Here is a 24831-nt window from a genome sequence, read left to right as displayed (position 1 = left end):
TGTGTAAACCGCTGAAGACAAATCAGAATTGCCTTTTAAAAAATCTTTTTATTCACCACGTTTTCATCATTTCCATCATACAAACAAAAAAACCCAAAGAAACAGCAAAAATGACCCCACCAATATGCTGCCTAAAACATCGACTCGCAAGTTCAAAACCAGTTTAAGAACAAAATAGCAAACAACAAAACAACCCCCCATCCACACCTCCTCGGCCACTTGGTATTCAATGGTAACCATCTCCCAAAGGTGCGTGATAAACAAACCCATGAATTGCAGAACCCCTCATTCGTACCCCCCCCCCCCCCCCCTTAGCTCAAACGTCACCTTCGCCAGGATCAAACATTCCAGCAGGTCCCCCCCGCCACTACAAAACCACCTCGACCCCTTAAAAAAAAATTTTTTAAGAGTACCCAATTATTTTTTCCAATTAAGGGGCAATTTAGTGTGGCCATTCCACTTACCTTGCACATCTTTGGGTTGTGGGGGTGAAACCCACGCAGACACGGGGAGAATGTCTCCACCCCTTTCAACTTCTGTCTTTGCTCCCATACCTCGGCTGATGTCTTCAACACCGCCGCCTTCACCGGGCTAACGCCTTCTCCATCAGCTCCTTCATCGCTGCCGTTATCTCTTTCCGCATCACCTCCGTAGCAAACTGCTTTACAAACGCTCCAGCCAGCACCTCGGTCATCTTCTCCACTGAGAAGGGCGTGGCCCCAACCTAACAACCCAGCTTCCACCATCTTTCCTGCAGCCGGGCTGACACGTTCGCTCGACGACAAACCTTTGCTCACCCCTTCTTCCCAACGGCTTTTTTCTGATTCTTCGACATTCCCCTCCTTCCTTGTGTCTCCCTGCTCCAGTTCATCCAAAAACTACCCCTGGGACCGGCCATTAAATTTTTAAAAAAAAACTAGCCTCGAGCAGGAGCCACCCAATGTGCGACTTCCACCTACATGCCGCCAGCAGAAGTCCAGAATTACCTTTAAATAAACAAAATTCAAATTCCGAAAGTAATGAATTGATTATATTAATCCCACCTGGGATAGTAATAATCATTATTGTCACAAGTAGGCTTACATTAACATTGCAATGAAGTTACTGTGAAAATCCTCCAGTCGCCGTATTCCGGCACTTGTTCGGGTACACTGAGGGAGAATTCAGCATGTCCAATTCACCGAAACCGGAGCACCCGAAGGAAACCCACACAAACACGGGGAGAACACACAGAGAGTGACCCAAGCCAGGAATCGAACCTGGGCCCCTGGCACTGTGAAGCAACAGTGCTGAGCATTGTCCTACTGTGCTGCCTGAAGATCCAATCTTTGATGGGTAGGCAAGTGTTTCGACATCAAGCCAAAACATTTCCTCATACCTGGTTGACATTCTCATTGTGGGCTTTGCTCACAGTTGAAGCCCGAATGCGCATCAAGCTACAATTCAAAATGAATTATTAATGGGTATTTTTGAACTTAAACAGGCTCCCCAGGGGGTCAGTATCAGAACTACTACCCTCAATGATAAATCTTAATGACCAGGAAATGGATATAAACAGGCTAAAATTTGGAGATGACATGAAACCAAGAAATGCAGCTAACAATGAGGAGGATAATTCATGGGGTTTGTTTATCACGCACCTTTTGGGGGCTGGTTGCCATTGAACATTGGCGACTAGGGGATTTTCACAGTAACTTCATTGAGGATAGTAACACATTTCAGATAGACTGGTGAAATGGGAAGTCACATGGCAGATGAAATAGAATGCAGAAAAGTGTAAAGTGATGCATTTTGGTTGAAAGAATGTGAAGAGGAAAGCTTAACTAAATGATACCTTTTAAAGATGGTGCAGCAACCTGGCCTTTAACGTCATAAAATATTTGAAGTCACTCCAGGAAGCAGGTATGACAATGAGCCACAGAAGGCAATTATTATGGGCCAGGGTTTAGAGAAGACCAAAGTATATCATGGAGTTCACCTGACCCACTTTTAGATTTTGGTTATGGGGAGCACAAGGGCCCACTTTACAGGTGTGATGCAACAGAGATCTAAAGTATTTTTAAATAAAACAATGTTTATTCTATGAATCCAGTTAACATTTTATAAACACACAGTAAACATAGAATTTACAATGCAGAAGGAGGCCATTCGGCCCATCGAGTCTGCACCGGCTCTTGGAAAGAGCACCCTACCCAAGGTCAACGCCTCCACCCCATCCCCATAACCCAGTAACCTCACCCAACACGAAGGGCAATTTTGGACACTAAGGGCAATTTATCATGGCCAATTCACCTAACCTGCACATCTTTGGACTGTGGGAGGAAACTGGAGCACCCGGAGGAAACCCACGCGCACACTGGGAGGATGTGCAGACTCCGCACAGACAGTGACCCAAGCCAGAATCGAACCTGGGACCCTGGAGCTGTGAAGCAATTGTGCTACCCACAATGCTACCATGCTGCCATCTACCATGCTAACATCTTATCAACTACCAACACTGATACTCCCCCCAAAGATACAGTACACTATAGGTAATCTTCAGTGACTTTCCTGACAACATCATAAGCCACAAACCCTTTTTAACAAGGACAGTAGGTTTACATTCCTTACAGAACAGGTATTACTTTGAAATCATCAAGTGATCTGGAGATCTTTAGCATGCAGAGAGAGAGAGACCAAAATACACCACCTTGGTTTGAATGTAGCTCTCCAACTGAAAACTAAACTAAAACTCTGAACCAAAAACAGCTTCCAGCTCAAAACGAAAGTAAAAAGCAGAGCCAGAGCCCAGCTCCACCCACACAATGACATCACTGCAGCCACTTGAGAAGACAAACATTTTTTTTTTGTTATAAATTTAGAGTACCCAATTAATTTTTTCCAATTAAGGGGCAATTTAACGAGGCCAATCCACCTATCCTGCACATCTTTGGGCTATAAATATTTCTTAAAGTGACATTCCCATGACACAATTTTGGGTCAAATGACCAAAGACTTGGTCAAAGAGGTTTCAAGGAGTGTCTTAAAGGAGGAATGTGAGCGAGAGTTATATGGAGGGGACTCTAGAGCTTAGGACCTAGGCTCAGCTGTATGACTTCCTGGTTTTTTTCCACTCTAGGCATGTTAGTTAGTAAGTTACACTTGCCTGTGCCAAGCCGGTGCACCATCATCCCAGATCACTTGGCACTATCATTAGGCATGTTTTCAAAGCATAGAGATTCTTTACATTTGCTGCCCTCCCTTGCTGTTGGGTGACATCAATCCAGTCGGCCCAAGGCTATTGTAACACTGGTTGACAAGTTTGAGAATTGTGGGACCTGCTGCAAAATATGCTTGACAAAGGATGTTTCTGGATTTCGGAATTCCGGACTGCAGAGGTTACAATGTAAAGGAGAGTTGTCATGGATATGTTGAGCCTTCTGTACTATTGAATCACTCTACATCATTTGGTCTTACTCATAAATTACTGCCGTCTCACATTTGTACAACAGTCAGCTGAATTTGGGCCTTGTAACTTCACCAACTGCGCCTCTTAAGAGCTGCCATCGCTCCGCACTCCCAAAACCAACCTAATTATTTGTGATATGGGTGTCACTGGCAAGGCCAGTGTTTGTTTCCCATTCTAATTTGCTCTTGAGCTGCCGCCTTGAACTGCTGCCGTCTACCTGGTGCAAGTACATCACAATGCTATTGGGAAGGGAGGTCCAGGATTTTGAACCTGGAACAGTTAATGAACAGCGATTATAGTTCCAAGTCAGAATGGCATGTGGCTTGGATTGGAACCTGCTGCCTTGTCCTTCTAGGTGGTAGAGGCTGCAGTTTGGAAGGTGCAGTTGAAGGTGGTGAGTTGTTGTAGTGCATCTGTGTTACAGTGAGTGACTGTGTAAGGTGATGGAGTGGGTGCTGCTCAAGTGGCTGCTTTGTCCTCGATGGTGTTAAGTTTCTGGAGTCTTATTGGAATTTCACTCATCCAGGCCAGTGGAGGGTAGTCCATCACACTCCTGACTTGTGCTATGTAAATGGAAGACAGCCTTCAGGAAGCCAGAAGGTGAGGTATTCATACACAGAATTCCCAACCTTTGACCTGCTCTTGTAGCCACAGTGTTCCTTTGACTCTTTCAGTTGATGGTAACTCCCAGGATGTTGTGGGGGACTCCGTGACAGTGATGGGAATGTCAAGGAGAGATGTTAATTGTTCTAAATCTAAATGAATAACCGGCTTAGTGACATGTTTAGTGATAAATATGATAAATCTCAAGCCTAGGAAGCCTCGTCAAGACTTTGCTTTATGTCCTAACTGTTAATGTAATCTGCATCAAGTACAGGTAGTGTCTCAGACCTGGTTGTCCAAAAGCCGGAGTTCTTTGAAAACCAGACATTTTTAGAATGTACCATCCATCAATTTTAATTGAGTGAAAGAAAAAGTAATTACAGTTTGGCTGGGTTCTGCATTGGTGCAATATGGCACTGGACTTGTTATCTGCATTGCAGCTTGTGTGCCAGTCTTGTCCAGTATTTGAAGTGACCCTTGACCCCACCTGACTCCATTTGGCCCAAATACCCAAACCCTGAATGAACCCTTCAATGCAAGATCCAGCACAGCCTCAGTCCTGACACTACCAGTTTTGACACTACCTGTATCCATTTCACCTTTTTCTATCCTCGTTACCTTATCTCCTTGCTGCATTATTATGTCTTGGACCTTGTTGGTGTATATTTTTTTAATGAAAAATTATGATGCTGATCAAAATTATTTAAGAAATCCATGTAGTTCTGAGTTAGAATGCAAATTTTCTAGGGTTTGCCTGACTGGGTCTTCCTCTAACCAGGTGGTCGAATGTCTCAAAGATGTTAAGAAGTTTCTGTCCACCCGCTGTCATGACAAAATCTTCAAACTGCAGGAGACAGAAATGAGTGACCCTGAGTTGGACTACACCCTCATGAGGGTCTGCAAGCAGATGATTAAGGTAAGTGGTCAGAAGTTCAGAGAAGTTTTCAGTCTGGAAATTTCATCATTTATACATTTTGTACTCTTAAAGACTGTACAGAAGGTTGGACTAGTCTATAATGTGATCCTGAACTTGTCACCAGAGGAAAGTGTGGTTTAAATCTGAAGGGCACTGCTATGTTATTGAGGGCAGTATTTCACTTTATTTGGTGAGCGGAGAATTTCAGAGTTTGCCTGGAAATGGAAGGAATGGATGAAACTCGAGGCATTTGCACGCCTTGTTCCCCAAACATCTTGCAGACTCCTAACTTCAGATGATTTTGAATGCCTTAATGAGATGCGTACCCTGTTTTTTAACACTTCTCCTGCGATGTCCAACGTAGATCTTCTGACACAAAATCCACATTGCTTCTGGGTATATTGGGTCTGCAAGTAGATGGTGATTTTGGAGTATGATACTAGCATAGACCTGTCCTGTGACACCAAGTGAAATGTCCCTGTAGTTGTTACAGTCTCCTCGGTCAGCTTTGATTTTGTGTAGTGTGATGCTTTTTTGCATCATGCATCTCCTGTGGAACGGAGCCTACTTTTCCGTAGAGAAGGAGAAGCCATAAAGATGTGACAGTAAACCAGCCTTTTCATGCTTGAGCAGTTTGGCCGGATGCTTTTGTTAGCTCAGCAGTCTGTGGCCTTCTGAAGCACAAGTGGTAGTTTAAAAAAAATAAAATCTAACTCGTACATGACAAGAAGCTGCAGAACAACAGACTGGGACATGTCCATCTCACAGGAGTACAGCTCTAAGTGGTGTTCAGGCCAGCATGATACCTGTTTATTTCTGTTTGGTGGACACTTCATCTCTCGACTTCATGAGGGAAACCTGGGCGATGGTACGGAGCACCCTCTTGATTTGATCGCTGCAAAGGTTGTGCATAGATTTCCATTGTCACAGGCAGTTTGGATTTCTTGACATGATGGTCCAGTGTTGAATTGTGTAGTGCAATCTATCAAGACAAAAGTACATATCCTAGTGAGAGAATACCCTACGCATCGGGGTGGCACACAGTGGTTAGCACTGTTTCTTCCAGCACTGAGCACCCGGGTTCGATCCTGGCCCCAGGTCACTGTCTGTGTGGAGTTTGCACATTCTCCCCGTGTCTGTGTGGGTTTCACCCCCACAACCCAAAAATGTGCAGGTTCGGTGGATTGGGCACGCTAAATTGCCCCTTAATTGGGAAAAAAAATAATTGGGTACAAAATAATTTTAAAACGGAAAAAAATTATTCACCCACATGAAACTCCGCTGCAAAGACTCGTGTGTTGTCACCCATGCCTATAACTTGATCTCCTGATAATAAGCACCAAGAAAACCACGATCATGGGACAAGATCTTGTATCTCAGCCCCTAATCACTCAAAATAACACATCACTGGAAATGTTTAGCAAATTCTGCTAGCTTGGATCCATGGTGACAGACATGGTATCCCTTGATGCGAAATTTGATAAACGTGTATTAAAAGCAGCAACCACCTCTGGCCAACTCCCAAAATGTGGATAGCAGTACAAGAATCATTAAGCTGACTCTTGGGACTCTGACAGTTAATAAGACTGTATGGCTGTGAAACATAGGCCACTTACAGCTATCAAGAAAAGAAGCTCAACAGTTTCCATTGTTTGCTGTCTGTGGTGCCATATGGGTATATCCTGGCAGCAGTCCTATCAAAAGACAGAGCTTCCAAGTTTGTTGGCACTCCTAAAACAGAAGCAATTTCATTGAGTTGGGCACATCCTCAGGATGGAAGGTGGTCATATACCCAAGACTTTATGTTTGGTGAGTTAATGGGAGCCAGACGAACAGTTGGATGCTCAAAGCTCTACAACATGACTGCTTAAGTGTGACAAGCAGGCCTGGACTCCATGATTACACCTGGGAATCACTAGCTGGCGACAGAGGAAAATGGTGACACCCTGTGGGCATTTCCCTAATGTGGACACTGTATGACATTGAGCGGGTGGGATTTCAAACAAAAGTACCCCCAGAAACTGGGTGACACAAGCCACCTCGTGTGTATCTTCCCTCTGCGTACTGCCACCAGAAGTCCCTAACTATATATTTTTCATGAATTCATGGGTTGTGGGCCTTATTTCAAAGGCCAGCATTTATTGCCCTCCCTAATTGCCTTTTGAGACAGTGGTAATGAACTCTTCATGAACTGCTGGAGCTCATGTGTAGGTGCTTTCTCAGTGCTGTTAGGAGGATAGTGCCAAGATTTTGACCCAACGGCAGAGAAGGAGCGATGATTATATTTCCAAATTAGGATGGTGTGTGACTTGGAGGAGAAATTGCTATAGTGGTGTTCCTATGTGCCTGCTCCTCTTCTAGGCAATATAAATCACAGTTGTGGGAGGTGCTCTTGAAACCTTAATGGGTTGCTGCAGTGAATCTTGTAGATTGTTCCAATTGTTTGCATTGTGCACCAGTGATAGTGTGTGAGCTATCACTGTGAAGTGATGGATGGGATGCCAATCAGGCAGGCTGCTTTATCCTGTATGGTTTTGAGTTGGTTGTTGTTTCAGCACACATCTGAGTCAGTGGGGAATATTCCATCACACATTGTGCTTTGTAGATGGAGGACAGGTTTGGGGAGTCGGGAGATAAATTACTTGCCACAGAATACCCAACCTCCGACCTGACCTTGTAGCCAAAATGTGTGCGGTGGGTCCAGTTACATTTCTAGTCCGTGTTGACAAATGTTGATGGTTGAACATTTGGTAATGGTAATGTCATTGAATGTGAAGGAAAGGTGGTTAAATTCACTTACTGGAGATACAAAAGAACAAAGAAATGTACAGCACAGGAACAGGCCCTTCGGCCCTCCAAGCCTGTGCCGACCATGCTGCCCGACTAAACTACAATCTTCTACACTTCCTGGGTCCGTATCCCTCTATTCCCATCCTATTCATATATTTGACAAGATGCCCCTTAAATGTCACTATCGTCCCTGCTTCCACCACCTCCTCCGGTAGCGAGTTCCAGGCACCCACTACCCTCTGTGTAACAAAACTTGCCTCGTACATCTACTCTAAACCTTGCCCCTCTCACCTTAAACCTATGCCGCCTAGTAATTGACCCCTCTACCCTGGGGAAAAGCCTCTGACTATCCACTCTGTCTATGCCCCTCATAATTTTGTAGACCTCTATCAGGTCGCCCCTCAACCTCCGTCGTTCCGGTTAGAACAAACCAAGTTTATTCAACCGCTCCTCATAGCTAATGCCCTCCATACCAGGCAACATCCTGGTAAATCTCTTCTGCACCCTCTCTAAAGCCTCCACATCCTTCTGGTAGTGTGCCGACCAGAATTGAACACTATACTCCAAGTGTGGCCAACTAAGGTTCTATACAGCTGCAACATGACTTGCCAATTCTTATACTCAATGCCCCGGCCAATGAAGGCAAGCATGCCGTATGCCTTCTTGACTACCTTCTCCACCTGTGTTGCCCCTTTCAGTGACCTGTGGATCTGTACTCCTAGATCTCTCTGACTTTCAAGACTCTTGAGGGTTCTACCATTCACTGTATATTCCCTACCTGCATTAGACCTTCCAAAATGAATTACCTCACATTTGTCTGAATTAAACTCCATCTGCCATCTCTCCGCCCAAGCCTCCAAACAATCTAAATCCTGCTGTATCCTCTGACAGTCCTCATCGCTATCTGCAATTCCACTAACCTTTGTGTCGTCTGCAAACTTACTAATCAGACCAGTTACATTTTCCTCCAAATCATTTATATATACTACAAACAGCAAAGGTCCCAGCACTGATCCCTGCGGAACACCACTGGTCACAGCCCTCCAATTAGAAAAGCATCCTTCCATTGCTACTGTCTGCCTTCTATGACCTAGTCAGTTCTGTATCCACCTTGCCAGCTCACCCCTGATCCCGTGTGACTTCACCTTTTGTACTAGTCTACCATGAGGGACCTTGTCAAAGGCCTTACTGAAGTCCAGATAGACAACATCCACTGCCCTACCTGCATCAATCATCTTTGTGACCTCCTCGAAAAACTCTGATCAAGTTAGTGAGACACGACCTCCCCTTCACAAAACCATGCTGCCTCTCACTAATACGTCCATTTGCTTCCAAATGGGACTAGATCCTGTCTCGAAGAATTCTCTCCAGTAATTTCCCAACCACTGAAGTAAGGCTCACCGGCCTCTAGTTCCCTGGACTATCCTTGCTACCCTTCTTAAACAGAGGAACAACATTGGCTATTCTCCAGTCCTCCGGGACATCACCTGAAGACAGTGCGGATCCAAAGATTTCTGCCAAGGCCTCAGCAATTTCCTCTCCAGCCTCCTTCAGTATTCTGGGGTAGATCCCATCAGGCCCTGGGGACTTATTTACCTTAATATTTTTTAAGCCGCCCAACACCTCGTCTTTCTGGATCTCAATGTGACCCAGGTTATCAACACACCCTTCTCCAGACTCAACATCTACCAATTCCTTCTCTTTGGTGAATACTGATGCAAAGTATTCATTTAGTACCTCGCCCATTTCCTCTGGCTCCACACATAGATTCCCTTGCCTATCCTTCCGTGGACCAACCCTTTCCCTGGCTACCCTCTTGCTTTTTATGTACGTGTAAAAAGCCTTGGGATTTTCCTTAACCCCATTTGCCAATGACTTTTCGTGACCCCTTCTAGCCCTCCTGACTCCTTGCTTAAGTTCCTTCCTACTTTCCTTATATTCCACGCAGGCTTCATCTGTTCCCAGGTGGTTGGTCATTACCTGGCACTTGTCTGTCACAAATGTTACTTGCCACTTATCATCCCAAGTCTGAATGTTATCCAGTTCCTGCAGCATGCGGACATGGACTGCTTCAGTAATCTAAGATGTTGCAAATGAACTCAACACTAATCAGTGAAAATTCCCATCTCTGACCTTATGGAGGGAAGGTCATTGAGAAGCAGCTGAAGATAATATGGCCTAGGACAGTACCCTGAGGAACTTATGCAGTGATGAGATGTCCTGGGGCTGAAATGATTGGCCTCCAGCAACCACAAACTTTGTGCCAAATATGATTTAACTTGATTCCCAGTGACTTTGCTAGGGCTTCTTGATGTTACACTTGGGCACATGCTCTCACTCGATCTGGAATTCCATTATTTTGTCCATGTTTGGACCAAAGCTGTAATGAGGCCTGGAGCTGAGGGTACTGGCAGATTATAGTCACCAACATCTTCCATCACTTTGATGATTGAAAATAGACTGGGGTGGTAATTGGCTACATTGGATTTATTCTGCCTTTTGTGGTCAGGGATGGACCATTTTCCATTGTTGACTGAATGGCCAGTGTTGCAGCTGAATAGTGCGAGTAAGGATGCAGCTACTTAAGGAGCACAAAGTCTTTACTATAGCTGGCATCATGTCGGGGCCCACAGCCTTCCCTGTATCCAGTGCCTTCAGCCACTTGATATCACGTGGAGTGAACTGAATGGCTAAAGAACAGCATCTGTGATGGTGGGGATTTCAGGAAGCAGCCAAGACATGTTAATTGACAGTTGCATGTTCTCTTGTGGTTGCAGCGTTACTGTGCTGATGCTGACTCGAAGAATGTGTTGCAGTGCCTGAAGCAGAATAAGAATGCTGAACTAATGGACCCTAAGTGCAAGCAGATGATAACTAAGCGACAGATCACGCAGAATACTGGTATGTGCTGTTGACGCCAGAAAATCTGGCAAAATTCATAGGATTGGAAAGCTCCGTCAGGAACTGCAGCCTTGTCTGCCAAGGTGTTGCAGTTTTATGTGGAATAATAGACCGTTCTATACTGTGGGCTTCACCTGTCAGGACTGGCAATTGTCATTGCCCAGATTAATTTCCTGAGGACATTTGCATTCAGCAGAGAGCACATTTTCTCTCAATGCGTGGTTTCGGGAGTGCCGAGCCTGTGGATTGTTCCTGGACAGACGTGTAGTTGCATAGCATCCAATTTTTCATGTGCAGCAAGGTAATTTAGTGCACGTATATTGAACAAGGCTTTTTTCATGATTTTTTAGTGTTGGTGTTTTGGTTCTTCGTGCTTTTCAAATGATCTGGTTTCACATTGTACGTCTTGGGACTGTTAATGTGGTCCCAGGTTTCTTTTTGTTTTAAAGTAAGCAGAGGTTATTCATTTGCAGTGGGGTTCACTCTTGCTTTATAAAGTTGGGGGATATTATCCTCAGATCTGGCTCGCAACAGAATGAATGTACTGAGTTGACAGAGCCTGTTAGAGTTGCCTGAAAATGGCCCAAGTCATAGCCGGGCTTCAGGGGAATTATGCAACTGTTTCCAGATAGGCTGTCCACAGAGACAGAGGGACAGAGGTAGGCCTGTTCCATCATTCAGTTTGGTCATGGCTGATCTGTATCTTCCATTCACCCAGCTCCCCACGCCCCACCAACAATGTCTCTTAATACCCATCCCTCACAAAAATCAGTCAATCAAAATCAATTTTGAAATTTTCATTTGACTCCTATTCTCAACAGCATTGTGTGGGAGAAATTTCCAGTATCCTTTGACTCCTTATTTTAATTCATCTCCTAAAATGTTATGCAAGTCTAAATGAAGGTGTCAATGAAACCCTGATTTTTAAATGCCTGACAAATTTTGCACAGGTCGCATTAGTAAATGTAATTGGTGTAGCCATTAAGGTCGTGTTTTCTCTTGGGTTTTTAGTGCATTTTCTTTCATTCCATCTTGGGGCTTTTTGTGCAGACCATCTTCAGCCAAAGCCATGGCCTGCTTCCCAGACCTGTCAATGTTGGGTGGGGCTAAATGGGCAAGAGTTATGCAGAGTGCAGGGTGATTTCATCATTCTTTTCCACTCTATGGATCGTCTCAGACGATTTTCCATGCCAATATAGCTGAGATGGTAGCTTGCACATGGATCCACATAATTTTACTGCAGCCTAGTATTGAGACGCAGAGTTTCCAAGAAGCTTTTATCTTCAAACTCGACTGCAAGCACAACCATACAACTAGAGCTCACACCTTAAATCAGTTCTTCCTCCACGTATTATTGTGCATTTTTCATTTCAGTTTTGTGTGCTTGTTTCAGATTACCGTTTAAATCCAGTTCTGAGGAAAGCCTGCAAGGCTGACATCCCCAAGTTCTGCCAGTCTGTTTTGAATAATGTAAAGGATGGCAAAGAGCTGGAGGGTCTGGTCGTCTCCTGTCTGAAACTGAAATATGCTGACCAGGTACTGACAGGACAGGTGGGCCACGAAGGAGACAATTTTCCTGAACTACATGTTGGTCATTTCTCTTACTCCATATCCTCCATTGCTCGTTGTTACATAACTAAGAAATAATGCTTTAATAAAGCAAATCAGAAACAAATTTCACTGCTTAGTAACAAGCGATTGTTTTGGGACTATTGAAATGGAGAAATTAAGATATAATGGCTGAAAAAACTTTCTCAGAACTAGCATAGGCATGATGGGTCAGCATGGTTTTGTGAAGGGGAGGTCGTGTCTCACTAACTTGATCAGAGTTTTTCGAGGAGGTCACAAAGATGATTGATGAATGTAGGGCAGTGGATGTTGTCTATATGGACTTCAGTAAGGCCTTTGACAAGGTCCCTCATGGTAGACTAGTACAAAAGGTGAAGTCACACGGGATCAGGGGTGAGCTGGCAAGGTGGATACAGAACTGGCTAGGTCATAGAAGGCAGAGAGTAGCAATGGAAGGGTGCTTTTCTAATTGGAGGGCTGTGACCAGTGGTGTTCCGCAGGGATCAGTGCTGGGACCTTTGCTGTTTGTAGTATATATAAATGATTTGGAGGAAAATGTAACTGGTCTGATTAGTAAGTTTGCAGACGACACGAAGGTTGGTGGAATTGCGGATAGCGATGAGGACTGTCTGAGGATACAGCAGGATTTAGATTGTTTGGAGACTTGGGCGGAGAGATGGCAGATGGAGTTTAATCCGGACAAATGTGAGGTAATGCATTTTGGAAGGTCTAATGCAGGTAGGGACTATACAGTGAATGGTAGAACCCTCCAGAGTATTGAAAGTCAGAGAGATCTAGGTGTACAGGTCCACAGGTCACTGAAAGGGGCAACACGGGTGGAGAAGGTAGTCAAGAAGGCATACGGCATGCTTGCCTTCATTGGCTGAGGCATTGAGTATAAGAATTGGCAAGTCATGTTGCAGCTGTATAGAACCTTAGTTAGGCCACACTTGTTCAATTCTGGTCGCCACACTACCAGAAGGGTGTGGAGGCTTTAGATAGGGTGCAGAAGAGATTTACCAGAATGTTGCCTGGTATGGAGGACAGTAGCTATGAGGAGCGGTTGAATAAACTCGGTTTGTTCTCACTGGAACGACGGAGGTTGAGGGGCGACCTGATAGAGGTCTACAAAATTATGAGGGGCATAGATAGTGGATAGTCAGAGGCTTTTCCCCAGGGTAGAGGGGTCAATTACTAGGGGGCATAGGTTTAAGGTGCGAGGGGCAAGGTTTAGAGTAGATGTACGAGGCAAGTTTTTTACACAGAGGGTAGTGGAAAGCCGGGACGATAGTGACATTTAAGGGGCATCTTGACAAATACATGAACAGGATGGGAATAGAGGGATACAGACCCAGGAAGTGTAGAAGATTGTAGTTTAGCCGGGCAACATGGTCGGCACGGGCTTGGAGGGCCGAAGGGCCTGTTCCTGTGCTGTACTTTTGTTTGTTCTTTGTTCTTTGACTGTTGCTTTGCAGTACGATTCTGTGTCGAGCATAGAGTTTTCCTTATCACCGAGTATCAGCAAGTCTGTTCTGGAGTCCATCAGGTTTTTTTTGTTGCCAGTTTAGTTGATGTGTCAGAAGCCATTGTTATATTTTATATTGGCCTTTTTCCACTTGTGTTTTTGAAAATTCACAGCTCCTATGTCCTGCTTAGTGCAAATTTGCAGAACAGTAACTTCCCTGAGAAGTTAATTCATTGACATGAATCTTGAGTGTGCCCTGCTGACCATCTCTAGCCTTATTTTGTAGAAACACTCATATATAATCCAAGAACCAGAGCAAAAACGAACTTGGTTAGAGGCAGCCTCCCGCTGTTTTGGCAGATGATTGTTTATTCACAGAAGCTACATTTGGTGAATGAGCAAATAATCCTGTAATGTGATACTTTGTGAACTGTAGTTTCTATCAACGGTAAAGTGGCAGAGGAGCTTTCTGTGTGCTAATGGCCACCTCATCCTGATATGATTTAGAAAACACAAACTGAGTACACACAGCTCTCTTTCCAAATTGTTTAACAGAACCTCTTATTAATTTGCTATCTGGTGACTGAAGGCACCTAATATTTACTGAACGAGCGAAGTGCAATAATAAGTGGAACCCCAGGAAGCTCGGATGAATAAGTGAAGTGTGTTGAACAGAAAGAAGTTGGTTGGGGCCTGGTTTTTGTTTTCTGAAAATCGGCCAGCTTCACCACACCTTGATGTACTGGCATGCCTTTTGGAATTGTGCAGATGGACAGATTTTGTTCCCCCGAGGCTCTGCCTGTGTTTATTGTGCCCACATCCTTTCTACTTGCCCTGCAGTGACTAGAAATAATAGACTGATTCCACTGGACGATAAGTTTTTCCTTTTATTTATAAGCTATATTTAGAGTCAAGTCTGGCAGAAACTGAGCTAAAAATCTTCAATTTTCCTTTTTGGATGTGCTGAGAGCACGAATTTAACAGTAGTTTGTGGTAGTGACTTGAACTCCAGCTGACAACATTCTCATTTCTTGGCAGCGTTTGTCTCCTGACTGTGAAGATCAGATCCGTGTGATTATCCAGGAGTCAGCCCTGGACTACAGGTTGGACCCTCAGCTGCAGATACACTGTACAAAAGAGGTGGGTCAGATTATGGTAACATGGATGGTTGGGAAGTTGGATGTAACGTAAGAAATAGTGTCTGGGATAATGAAGGTAGCTTGGGGTGGGGTGAGTGTAAGTGGAAGCATACTGTGAGCGTCCTTTACTATTTTTGCAGATTAATAGTCTGTGTGCAGAGGAAGCAGCAGCACAGGAACAGACTGGGCAAGTGGAGGAGTGCCTGAAAATTAACCTGCTAAAGATTACTGGAGAATCTTGCAAAAAGGTGAGTCCATCTCAATATGAAATGCTGCTTTTAAAAGTTAGTCATCCAAGTATGTTTTGAAGTCCAAGCTGCCGAAAGAGCGACCTCCTGAGATTTGGAACTTTAAGTCCCGACAGACCTCAAGAGATTTTGCACATGTGCAGACCGGGAGTGGACCTGCATCCTAAGTCCTTTGGGTTGAGAAAGGGCTGCACAGAGATGGAAATGGGCATGAAAAGATATGGAAATTGACATGAAAAACTCGGGTAATGTGATTAGAAGTGGTGCACCATTGCTGGCAAGTAGCCCAGGCAGGGCACAGAGAAATCCCAGTTAAGTCAAAAAGTAGGTAAAAGACTGTGGTTAGGACTTCCAATGGCAGCACTTGGGCCTCTCGTGCGAGGCAGTATTAATCGGACCCGAATACCTGTATACACGGGCAAATGTAGAAAGGAAAAGGAGCGGAACAGTGAGAGACAAAATGTCTTCAATAACGGGCATGTTTAAACCTTGCTGGACAAGAAGTGCATCGATTAAGGGGCACCAAACTGACCACCAACGTTCTCTAAGTGGAGCTAAGATGGTGGTGATCTCCAAGGCAGCACTACCAGCGCAGTGGTTGACCGATCAACTGAAATTGACATTGAAATTCCAGCAGCAGAGGCATGAAACCTTGGAGGATCTGTTCAAGGTGGGGATGGGTTTCCGCTACCAGGGGATATACGTGGCACGAAGCTGGGCTTAGCCGCACAAGCTAAACTTGATGGGACTTAGAAACATAGAAAGTAGGAGCAGGCCATTTGGCCCTTCGAGCCTGCTCCACCGTTCATTATGATCATGGCTGATCATTCAACTCATTTTTTAAAAGAGCGGCATGTGGCGCAGTGGATGGCACTGGGACTGCGGCGCTGAGGACCCGGGTTTGAACCCCAGCCCTGGGTCACTGTCCGTGTGCAGTTTGGACATTCTCCCCATGCCTGTGTGGGTTTCACCCCCACAATCCAAAGATAGGTAGATTGGCCACGCTAAATTGCCCCTTAATTGGGAAAAAAAAAAAATTGGGTACTCTAAATTTATTCTTTTTTAAAGGAGAAAAAAACTTTTAAAAATAAATTTAGAGTACCCAATTATTTTTTTTCCCAATTAAGGGGCAATTTAGCATGGCCAATCCACCTATGATGCACATATTGCATTGTGGGGGTGAGACGTATGCAGACACTGGGAGAATATGCGAACCCCACAAACTTCATCTCCTTTAAGCAAAACGTTTATTGGTCCCGAACCTGATCTTGCCAACAACTTGGGGTCTGGTCTCGGATCATACTTCAAGGAAAGAGGTGTGAATGGGTCTAAAAACAGATTCATAAATTGTTAGAACTGGCAACGCAGGTTAGCAAAGCCACCAAAAATGCAATCCATGCACGTGGGTGTATTGGCAAAGGAATAGAATTCAAAAACAGAAGTTATGTGAAACTTCGATGGGACCTTGGGTAGACTACACTTGAGGTACTGTGCATGGTTCTTTTCTCCATATTGCAAAAAGAATGCAGAGGTACTGGAGAAGTTGCAAAAAAGATTCGGAAGAATTACACCTCGGCTACTATATTAAATAATGCAATGTATTCTGAATGGGATAGGAATTTGTGTGTATATAGCGATGCAAATGTTATTTAATTGTGTAAGACAGACTGGATGGTCCAGAGGGTCTTGTGTGCCATTGATTATATGTTCAGACTAGTGTGAAAGGATGTAGTTGCTGATTTTACTTGTTTCCACTGACAAATTATGGCAAGGCATCCACCATATGATTGATTCCGATGGACTTCCTAGTTTTGGCAGTGACGGATGGTGTTTGTTCTTCCCTGGCATGTATGGCTCGTTTTCACATTGTGTCAAGGCCAACAGGGGAATTTCCAAAGGAATCTGTTTCAGGATGTGACAGGGGAGCAGAGATTGCTTTGGTTTTGTCTAATGAAATGATCATTTGTCCTGTAGGAGGTGCTGAACATGCTGCAAGAGAGTAAAGCAGACATCTTTGTGGACCCAGTGCTACATGCAGCTTGTGGCCTAGATATCAAACACCAGTGTGCTTCGATCCTACCTGGCAAGGGACGCCGTAAGTGAATTACACTAGAGATTGTAAGTGGAGGAGAAAGGGAGCAAATTGTCGCATCTACTATCCAAACTAATAATTTGGTCAGTCAGTCAGTAAGGTTACCACAATCCCATTACTAAACTATGACCTGTATTTATGTCATGCATCAGGCAAAGAAAGAGTATAGAAACAAAGTGTTAGAAAAATTCAGCAAGTCTCGCAACATTTGTGGAGAGAGAAACAGTTTGTAACATTTCAAGTACAATATAACTCTTCAATGGAGATGTAGAGGAGGTTCCAAAAGTTCCTATATGCAGTCGAGCAGGAAATGGAATGAATGTCCTACCAGTCTTCAAATTCAATAGATGATCCTCTGCCATTTCCACCAGCTCTAGCGTGATGCCACCACCAACCAGATTTTACCCCCCCCCCCCCCCCCGCCAATTTTTGATTTTGCAGAAACAATTCCCTCTGACAGCTGAAACTACATCTATGTATGGAGGTGCTGGAGATGCATCAACTGTCTCTTTACCTCTTCCCACAGCCCAAGATCCCAAATGCTCCTTCCAAGTGCAGCAGTGATTTAATTCCGGTTCGGGCTGATCCGTAACATTTCCACCGCACAAGTGCTAGGCAACGACTGTCGCTAACAAGAAAGAATCCAATGGTCTTCTCTTGGCATTCAATGGCACTACTATCACTACATCCCCTACTATCAACATCTTGGGGGCTTGGGCATTACCATTGACCCAGAAACTGAACTGGACCTGCCATATAAATACTGTGGCTGCAGGAGCAAGTCGGAGATCAAGAATTCTGCAGTGAGTAACTCGCCTCCTGAGTCCCCAAAGCCTGCCTACCATCGACAAGGCACAAGTCAGGAGTGTAATGAATACTCTCCACTTGCCTGGAAGATTACAGCTCCAATAATGCTCAAGAAGCTTGACACCATCAAGGACAAAGCAGCCCACTTGATTGGCACTCCATCCACTACCTTCAAAATCCACCCCCTCCACCAATGCTCAGTGGCAGCACTGTGCACCATCTACAAGATGCACTGCAGCATCTTACCAACTCCTTCGATAGCACCTCCCAAACCAGTGACCTCTACCACCTAGAAGGGCAAAGGCAGCAGATGCATGCAAACACAACCACCTGCAACTTCCCCTCAAAGCCACACACCATTCTTAGTTGGAAATATATCGCCAGTCCTTCACTTGCTGTTTCAAAATCCTGGAAGTCTACCCCTAACACCACTGTACGTGTACCTACATCACTTGGACTTCAACGGTTCAAGAAGGCAGCTTACCTCCCACCTTCAGAAGGGCAGTTGGAGATGGACCATAAATGGTAACCTTGGCAGTGATGGCCACATGTCTGAAGGAATTTTTAAACAATGGTCCTCCTTTTAATTCATTATACTGCATCCTCAATATTTTGTTAATGCATTTCATTGGCTGTGAAGTGCCTTTGGAGTCATGAGATGGTGAAAGATGCTATATAGATTCAAGACTATTGAAACAAAAAGTGGTCTTAACCGTTGATCACACATTAGTAATCTCCTCTGTTAATGTATGTAGGCTCACAAATGATTTTGTCAGCTCTGGTATTTCCAGCAGCAGTAAGGTTTCAGCTGTCCACTTCCCCTTTGATAGTAGCTCCAATACAGCAAGCAAGACGCAAGAGGTTCTTGCTGGTAAAGGGAATATTGCTGCAGTCTCTGAAATAAGTTTACTTTAAAAATATCCCATAACTCTTCATCCTGCTTTTTCAATAAATTAAGATTTCATTCAATTATTCTTTTGTATATGCGAGGATAATCCAAGCACATTATTAATTTAGCACCAATCTTGTTTTTTTTAAAGAATATTTTATTGAAAATTTTTGGTCAACCATCACAGTACATTGTGTATCCTTTACACAATAATATGACAGTATAAATAACAATGACCTGTTTTATAAACAAAGAATAAATAATATATAACAAAATCTAAAACTAAATGGCAACTGCCTTGTCTCAGATAGACACTCTCCAAAAATATGGTTTAACAATCCAATATACAATTATTTATAGCAACGACCTATACATAGAATCATAGAATTTACAGTGCAGAAGGCGGCCATTCGGCCCATCGAGTCTGCACCGGCTCTTGGAAAGAGCACCCTACCCAAGGTCAACACCGCCACCCTATCCCCATAACCCAGTAACCCCACCCAACACTAAGGGCAATTTTGGACACTCAGGGCAATGTATCATGGCCAATCCACCTAACCTGCACATCTTTGGACTGTGGGAGGAAACCGGAGCACCCGGAGGAAACCCACACACACACGGGGAGGATGTGCAGACTCCGCACAGACAGTGACCCAAGCTGGAATCGAACCTGGGACCCTGGAGCTGTGAAGCAATTGTGCTATCCACAAGGCTACCGTGCTGCCCGTATTATACATATTATACATATATATTAATAACCCTGAGACTCCTTCTGGTTCCTCCCCCCTCCCCCCTGGGCTGCTGCTGCTGCCTTCGTCTTTTCCATTCCCTCTATCTTTCTGTGAGGTATTTGACGAACGGTTGCCACCGCCTGGTGAACCCTTGAGCCGATCCCCTTAGGACGAACTTAATCCGTTCCAGCTTTATAAACCCTGCCATGTCATTTATCCAGGTCTCCACCCCCGGGGGCTTGGCTTCCTTCCACATCAACAGTATCCTGCACCGGGCTACTAGGGACGCAAAGGCCAAAACATCGGCCTCCCTCGCCTCCTGCACTCCCGGCTCTTGTGCAACCCCAAATATAGCCAACCCCCAGCTTGGTTCGACCTGGACCCCCACTACTTTCGAAAGCACCTTTGTCACCCCCACCCAGAACCCCTGTAGTGCCGGACATGACCAGAACATGTGGGTGTGATTCGCTGGGCTTCTCGAGCATCTCGCACACCTATCCTCCACCCCCAAAAATTTACTGAGCCGTGCTCCAGTCATATGCGCCCTGTGTAACACCTTAAATTGAATCAGGCTTAGCCTGGCACACGAGGACGATGAGTTTACCCTACTTAGGGCATCCGCCCACAGCCCCTCCTCAATCTCCTCCCCCAGCTCTTCTTCCCATTTCCCTTTCAGCTCATCTACCATAATCTCCCCCTCGTCCCTCATTTCCCGATATATATATGACACCTTACCGTCCCCCACCCATGTCTTTGAGATTACTCTGTCCTGCACCTCATGCGTCGGGAGCTGCGGGAATTCCCTCACCTGCTGCCTCACAAAAGCCCTCAGTTGCATATACCGGAATGCATTCCCTTGGGGCAACCCATATTTCTCGGTCAGCGCTCCCAGACTTGCGAACTTCCCATCCACAAACAGATCTTTCAGTTGCGTTACTCCTGCTCTTTGCCATATTCCAAATCCCCCATCCATTCTCCCCGGGGCAAACCTATGGTTGTTTCTTATCGGGGACCCCACCAAGGCTCCCGTCTTTCCCCTATGCCGTCTCCACTGTCCCCAAATTTTCAAAGTCCCCACCACCACCGGGCTTGTGGTGTATTTCTTCGGTGAGAACGGCAATGGGGCCGTCACCATAGTTTGTAGGCTAGTCCCCCTACAGGACGCCCTCTCCAATCTCTTCCACGCCGCTCCCTCCTCTTCCCCCATCCACTTACTCACCATTGAGATATTGGCGGCCCAGTAGTACTCACTTAGGCTCGGTAGTGCCAGCCCCCCCCTATCCCTACTACGCTGTAAGAATCCCTTCCTCACTCTCGGGGTCTTCCCGGCCCACACAAAACTCATGATACTCTTTTCGATCCTTTTGAAAAAAGCCTTCGTGATCACCACCGGGAGGCACTGAAACACAAAGAGGAATCTCGGGAGGACTACCATTTTAACTGCCTGCACCCTCCCTGCCAGTGACAGGGATACCATGTCCCATCTCTTGAAGTCCTCCTCCATTTGTTCCACCAATCGCATTAAATTTAACCTATGCAATGTACCCCAATTCTTGGCTATCTGGATCCCCAAGTAACGAAAGTCCCTTGTTACCTTCCTCAGCGGAAAGTCCTCTATTTCTCTGCTCTGCTCCCCTGGATGCACCACAAACAACTCACTTTTCCCCATGTTCAGTTTATATCCTGAGAATTCTCCAAACTCCCGAAGTGTCCGCATTATCTCTGGCATCCCCTCCGCCGGGTCCGCTACATATAACAACAAATCATCTGCATACAGAGATACCCGGTGTTCTTCTCCTCCTCTAAGTACTCCCCTCCACTTCTTGGAACCCCTCAACGCTATCGCCAGGGGCTCAATCGCCAGTGCAAACAATAATGGGGACAGAGGGCATCCCTGCCTTGTCCCTCTATGGAGCCGAAAGTATGCAGATCCCCGTCCATTCGTGACCACACTCGCCACTGGGGCCCTATACAACAGCTGCACCCATCCAACATACTCATCTCCAAAACCAAATCTCCTCAGCACCTCCCACAAATAATCCCACTCCACTCTATCAAATGCTTTCTCGGCATCCATCGCCACCACTATCTCCGCTTCCCCCTCTGGTGGGGGCATCATCATTACCCCTAGCAGCCTCCGTATATTCGTATTCAGCTGTCTCCCCTTCACAAACCCAGTTTGGTCCTCATGGACCACCCTCAGGACACAATCCTCTATCCTCATTGCCATTACCTTGGCCAGAATCTTAGCGTCTACATTTAGGAGGGAAATAGGTCTATAGGACCCGCATTGCAGCGGGTCCTTTTCCTTCTTTAGGAGAAGCGATATCGTTGCCTCAGACATAGTCGGGGGCAGCTGTCCCCTTTCCTTTGCCTCATTAAAGGTCCTCATCAGTAGCGGGGCGAGCAAGTCCACATATTTCCTGTAAAATTCAACTGGGAATCCATCCGGTCCCGGAGCCTTCCCCGCCTGCATGCTCCTAATTCCTTTCACTACTTCCTCTATTTCAATCTGTGCTCCCAGTCCCACCCTTTCCTGCTCCTCCACCTTGGGAAATTCCAGCTGGTCCAGAAAGCCCATCATTCTCTCCCTCCCATCCGGGGGTTGAGCTTCGTATAATTTTTTATAAAATGCCTTGAACACTCCATTTACTCTCTCCGCTCCCCGCTCCATCTCTCCTTCCTCATCCCTCACTCCCCCTATTTCCCTCGCTGCTCCCCTTTTCCTCAATTGGTGGGCCAGCAACCTGCTCGCCTTCTCCCCATATTCGTACTGTACACCCTGTGCCTTCCTCCACTGTGCCTCTGCAGTACCCGTTGTCAGCAAGTCAAATTCTACGTGTAGCCTTTGCCTTTCCCTGTACAGTCCCTCCTCCGGTGCCTCCGCATATTGCCTGTCCACCCTCAAAAGTTCTTGCAGCAACCGCTCACGTTCCCTACTCTCCTGCTTTCCTTTATGTGCCTTTATTGATATCAACTCCCCTCTAACCACTGCCTTCAGTGCCTCCCAGACCACTCCCACCTGGACCTCCCCATTGTCATTGAGTTCCAAGTACTTTTCAATGCACCCCCTCACCCTTAGACACACCCCCTCATCTGCCATTAGTCCCATGTCCATTCTCCAGGGTGGGCGCCCTTCTGTTTCCTCCCCTATCTCTAAGTCCACCCAATGTGGAGCGTGATCCGAAATGGCTATAGCCGTATACTCCGTTCCCCTCACCTTCGGGATCAACGCCCTTCCCAAAACAAAAAAGTCTATTCGCGAATAGACTTTGTGGACATAGGAGAAAAACGAAAACTCCTTACTCCTAGGTCTGCTAAATCTCCACGGGTCTACTCCTCCCATCTGCTCCATAAAATCTTTAAGCACCTTGGCTGCTGCCGGCCTCCTTCCAGTCCTGGACCTCGACCTGCCCAGCCCTGGTTCCAACACCGTATTGAAATCTCCCCCATTACCAACTTTCCCACCTCTAGGTCCGGGATGCGTCCTAGCATCCGCCTCATAAAATTGGCATCATCCCAGTTCGAGGCATATACGTTTACCAAAACCACCGTCTCCCCCTGTAGTTTGCCACTCACCATCACGTATCTGCCCCCGCTATCCGCCACTATAGTCTTTGCCTCAAACATTACCCGCTTCCCCACTAATATAGCCACCCCCCTGTTTTTCGCATCTAGCCCCGAATGGAACACCTGCCCCACCCAACCTTTGCGTAGTCTCACCTGGTCTATCAGTTTCAAGTGCGTTTCCTGTAACATAACCACGTCTGCCTTAAGTTTCTTAAGGTGTGCGAGTACCCGTGCCCTCTTTATCGGCCCGTTCAGCCCTCTCATGTTCCACGTGACCAGCCGGGTTGGGGGGCTTTTTACCCCCCCCCCCCCCCCTTGTCGATTAGCCATCCCCTTTTTCCAGCTCCTCACCCGGTTCCCACGCAACTGTGCCCCCCCCAGGCGGTGCCCCCCCGCCCATCCCACCCCATACCAGCTCCCCCCTCTCCCCAGCAGCAGCAGCCCAATAATTCCCCCCCCCCCCCCCCGCTAGATCCCCCACTAGCGTAGTTACACCCCTCATGTTGCTCCCAGAAGTCAGCAAACTCTGGCCGACCTCGGCTTCCTCCCGTGACCTCGGCTCGCACCGTGCGATGCCCCCTCCTTCCTGCTTCCCTATTCCCGCCATGATTATCATAGCGCGGGAACCGAGCCCGCGCTTCCCCCTTGGCCCCGCCCCAATGGCCAACGCCCCATCTCTTCCACCTCCTTTCCTCCCCCCACCACCTCCTGTGGAAGAGAGAAAAGTTACCACATCGCAGGATTAATAACATAAAACTCCTCTTTCCCCCCTTCTTCGCCCCCCATACTCGCCCCACCACTTTGTTTCAAACGTTCTTTTTTTTAATAACCCGCTCATTCCAATTTTTCTTCCACGATAAAAGTCCATGCCTCATCCGCCGTCTCAAAGTAGTGGTGCCTCCCTTGATATGTGACCCACAGTCTTGCCGGTTGTAGCATTCCGAATTTTATCATCTTTTTGTGAAGCACCGCCTTGGCCCGATTAAAGCTCGCCCTCATTCTCGCCACCTCCGCACTCCAGTCTTGGTATACGCGGATCACCGCGTTCTCCCACTTACTGCTCCGAGTTTTCTTTGCCCATCTAAGGACCATCTCTCTGTCCTTAAACCGGAGGAATCTCACCACTATGGCTCTAGGAATTTCTCCTGCTCTCGGTCCTCGCGCCATAACTCGATATGCTCCCTCCACCTCCAGCGGACCCGCCGGGGCCTCCGCTCCCATTAACGAGTGCAGCATCGTGCTCACATATGCCCCGAAGTCCGCTCCCTCCGCACCTTCAGGAAGGCCAAGAATCCTTAGGTTGTTCCTCCTCGCGTTGTTCTCCAGCGCCTCCAGCCTTTCCACACATCGTTTATGGTGTGCCTCGTGCATCTCCGTCTTCACCACCAGGCCCTGTATGTCGTCCTCATTCTCGGCAGCCTTTGCCTTCACGACCCGAAGCTCCCGCTCCTGGGTCTTTTGCTCCTCCTTTAGCCCTTCGATCGCCTGTAATATCGGGGCCAACAGCTCCTTCTTCATTTCCTTTCTGAGTTCTTCCACGCAGCGTTTCAAAAACTCGTGTTGTTCAGGGCCCCATATTAAACTGCCACCTTCCAACGCCATCTTGGTTTTTGCTTGCCTTCCTTGCCGCTGCTCTAAAGGATCCACCGCAATCCGGCCACCT

The 24831-nt window shown here is 46.3% G+C and overlaps 1 protein-coding gene across 3 annotated transcripts in view; it reads left to right on the top strand.

Annotated features, from left to right (window-relative positions):
- LOC140430793 (Golgi apparatus protein 1-like) overlaps positions 1-24831 on the top strand; it is a 200069-nt gene that overhangs the window by 171523 nt on the left and 3715 nt on the right. Inside the window, exons 19-24 of one of the 3 annotated variants that reach the window (XM_072518489.1) lie at positions 4830-4967; positions 10535-10658; positions 12052-12194; positions 14731-14832; positions 14972-15079; positions 17054-17174. In XM_072518489.1, coding sequence (XP_072374590.1) covers positions 4830-4967; positions 10535-10658; positions 12052-12194; positions 14731-14832; positions 14972-15079; positions 17054-17174 — 736 coding nt within the window. Of the gene's footprint in view, positions 1-4829; positions 4968-10534; positions 10659-12051; positions 12246-14730; positions 14833-14971; positions 15080-17053; positions 17175-24831 lie in introns of all 3 variants that reach the window. The other 2 variants (XM_072518490.1, XM_072518488.1) reach the window with 2 other exon arrangements.

The sequence above is a fragment of the Scyliorhinus torazame genome, chromosome 10 (genome assembly GCF_047496885.1).
Source record: "Scyliorhinus torazame isolate Kashiwa2021f chromosome 10, sScyTor2.1, whole genome shotgun sequence".
Taxonomy (NCBI): Eukaryota; Metazoa; Chordata; class Chondrichthyes; order Carcharhiniformes; family Scyliorhinidae; genus Scyliorhinus; species Scyliorhinus torazame.
Note: the sequence above shows the minus strand (reverse complement) of the source record. Positions and strands in the feature narration are given on the sequence as shown.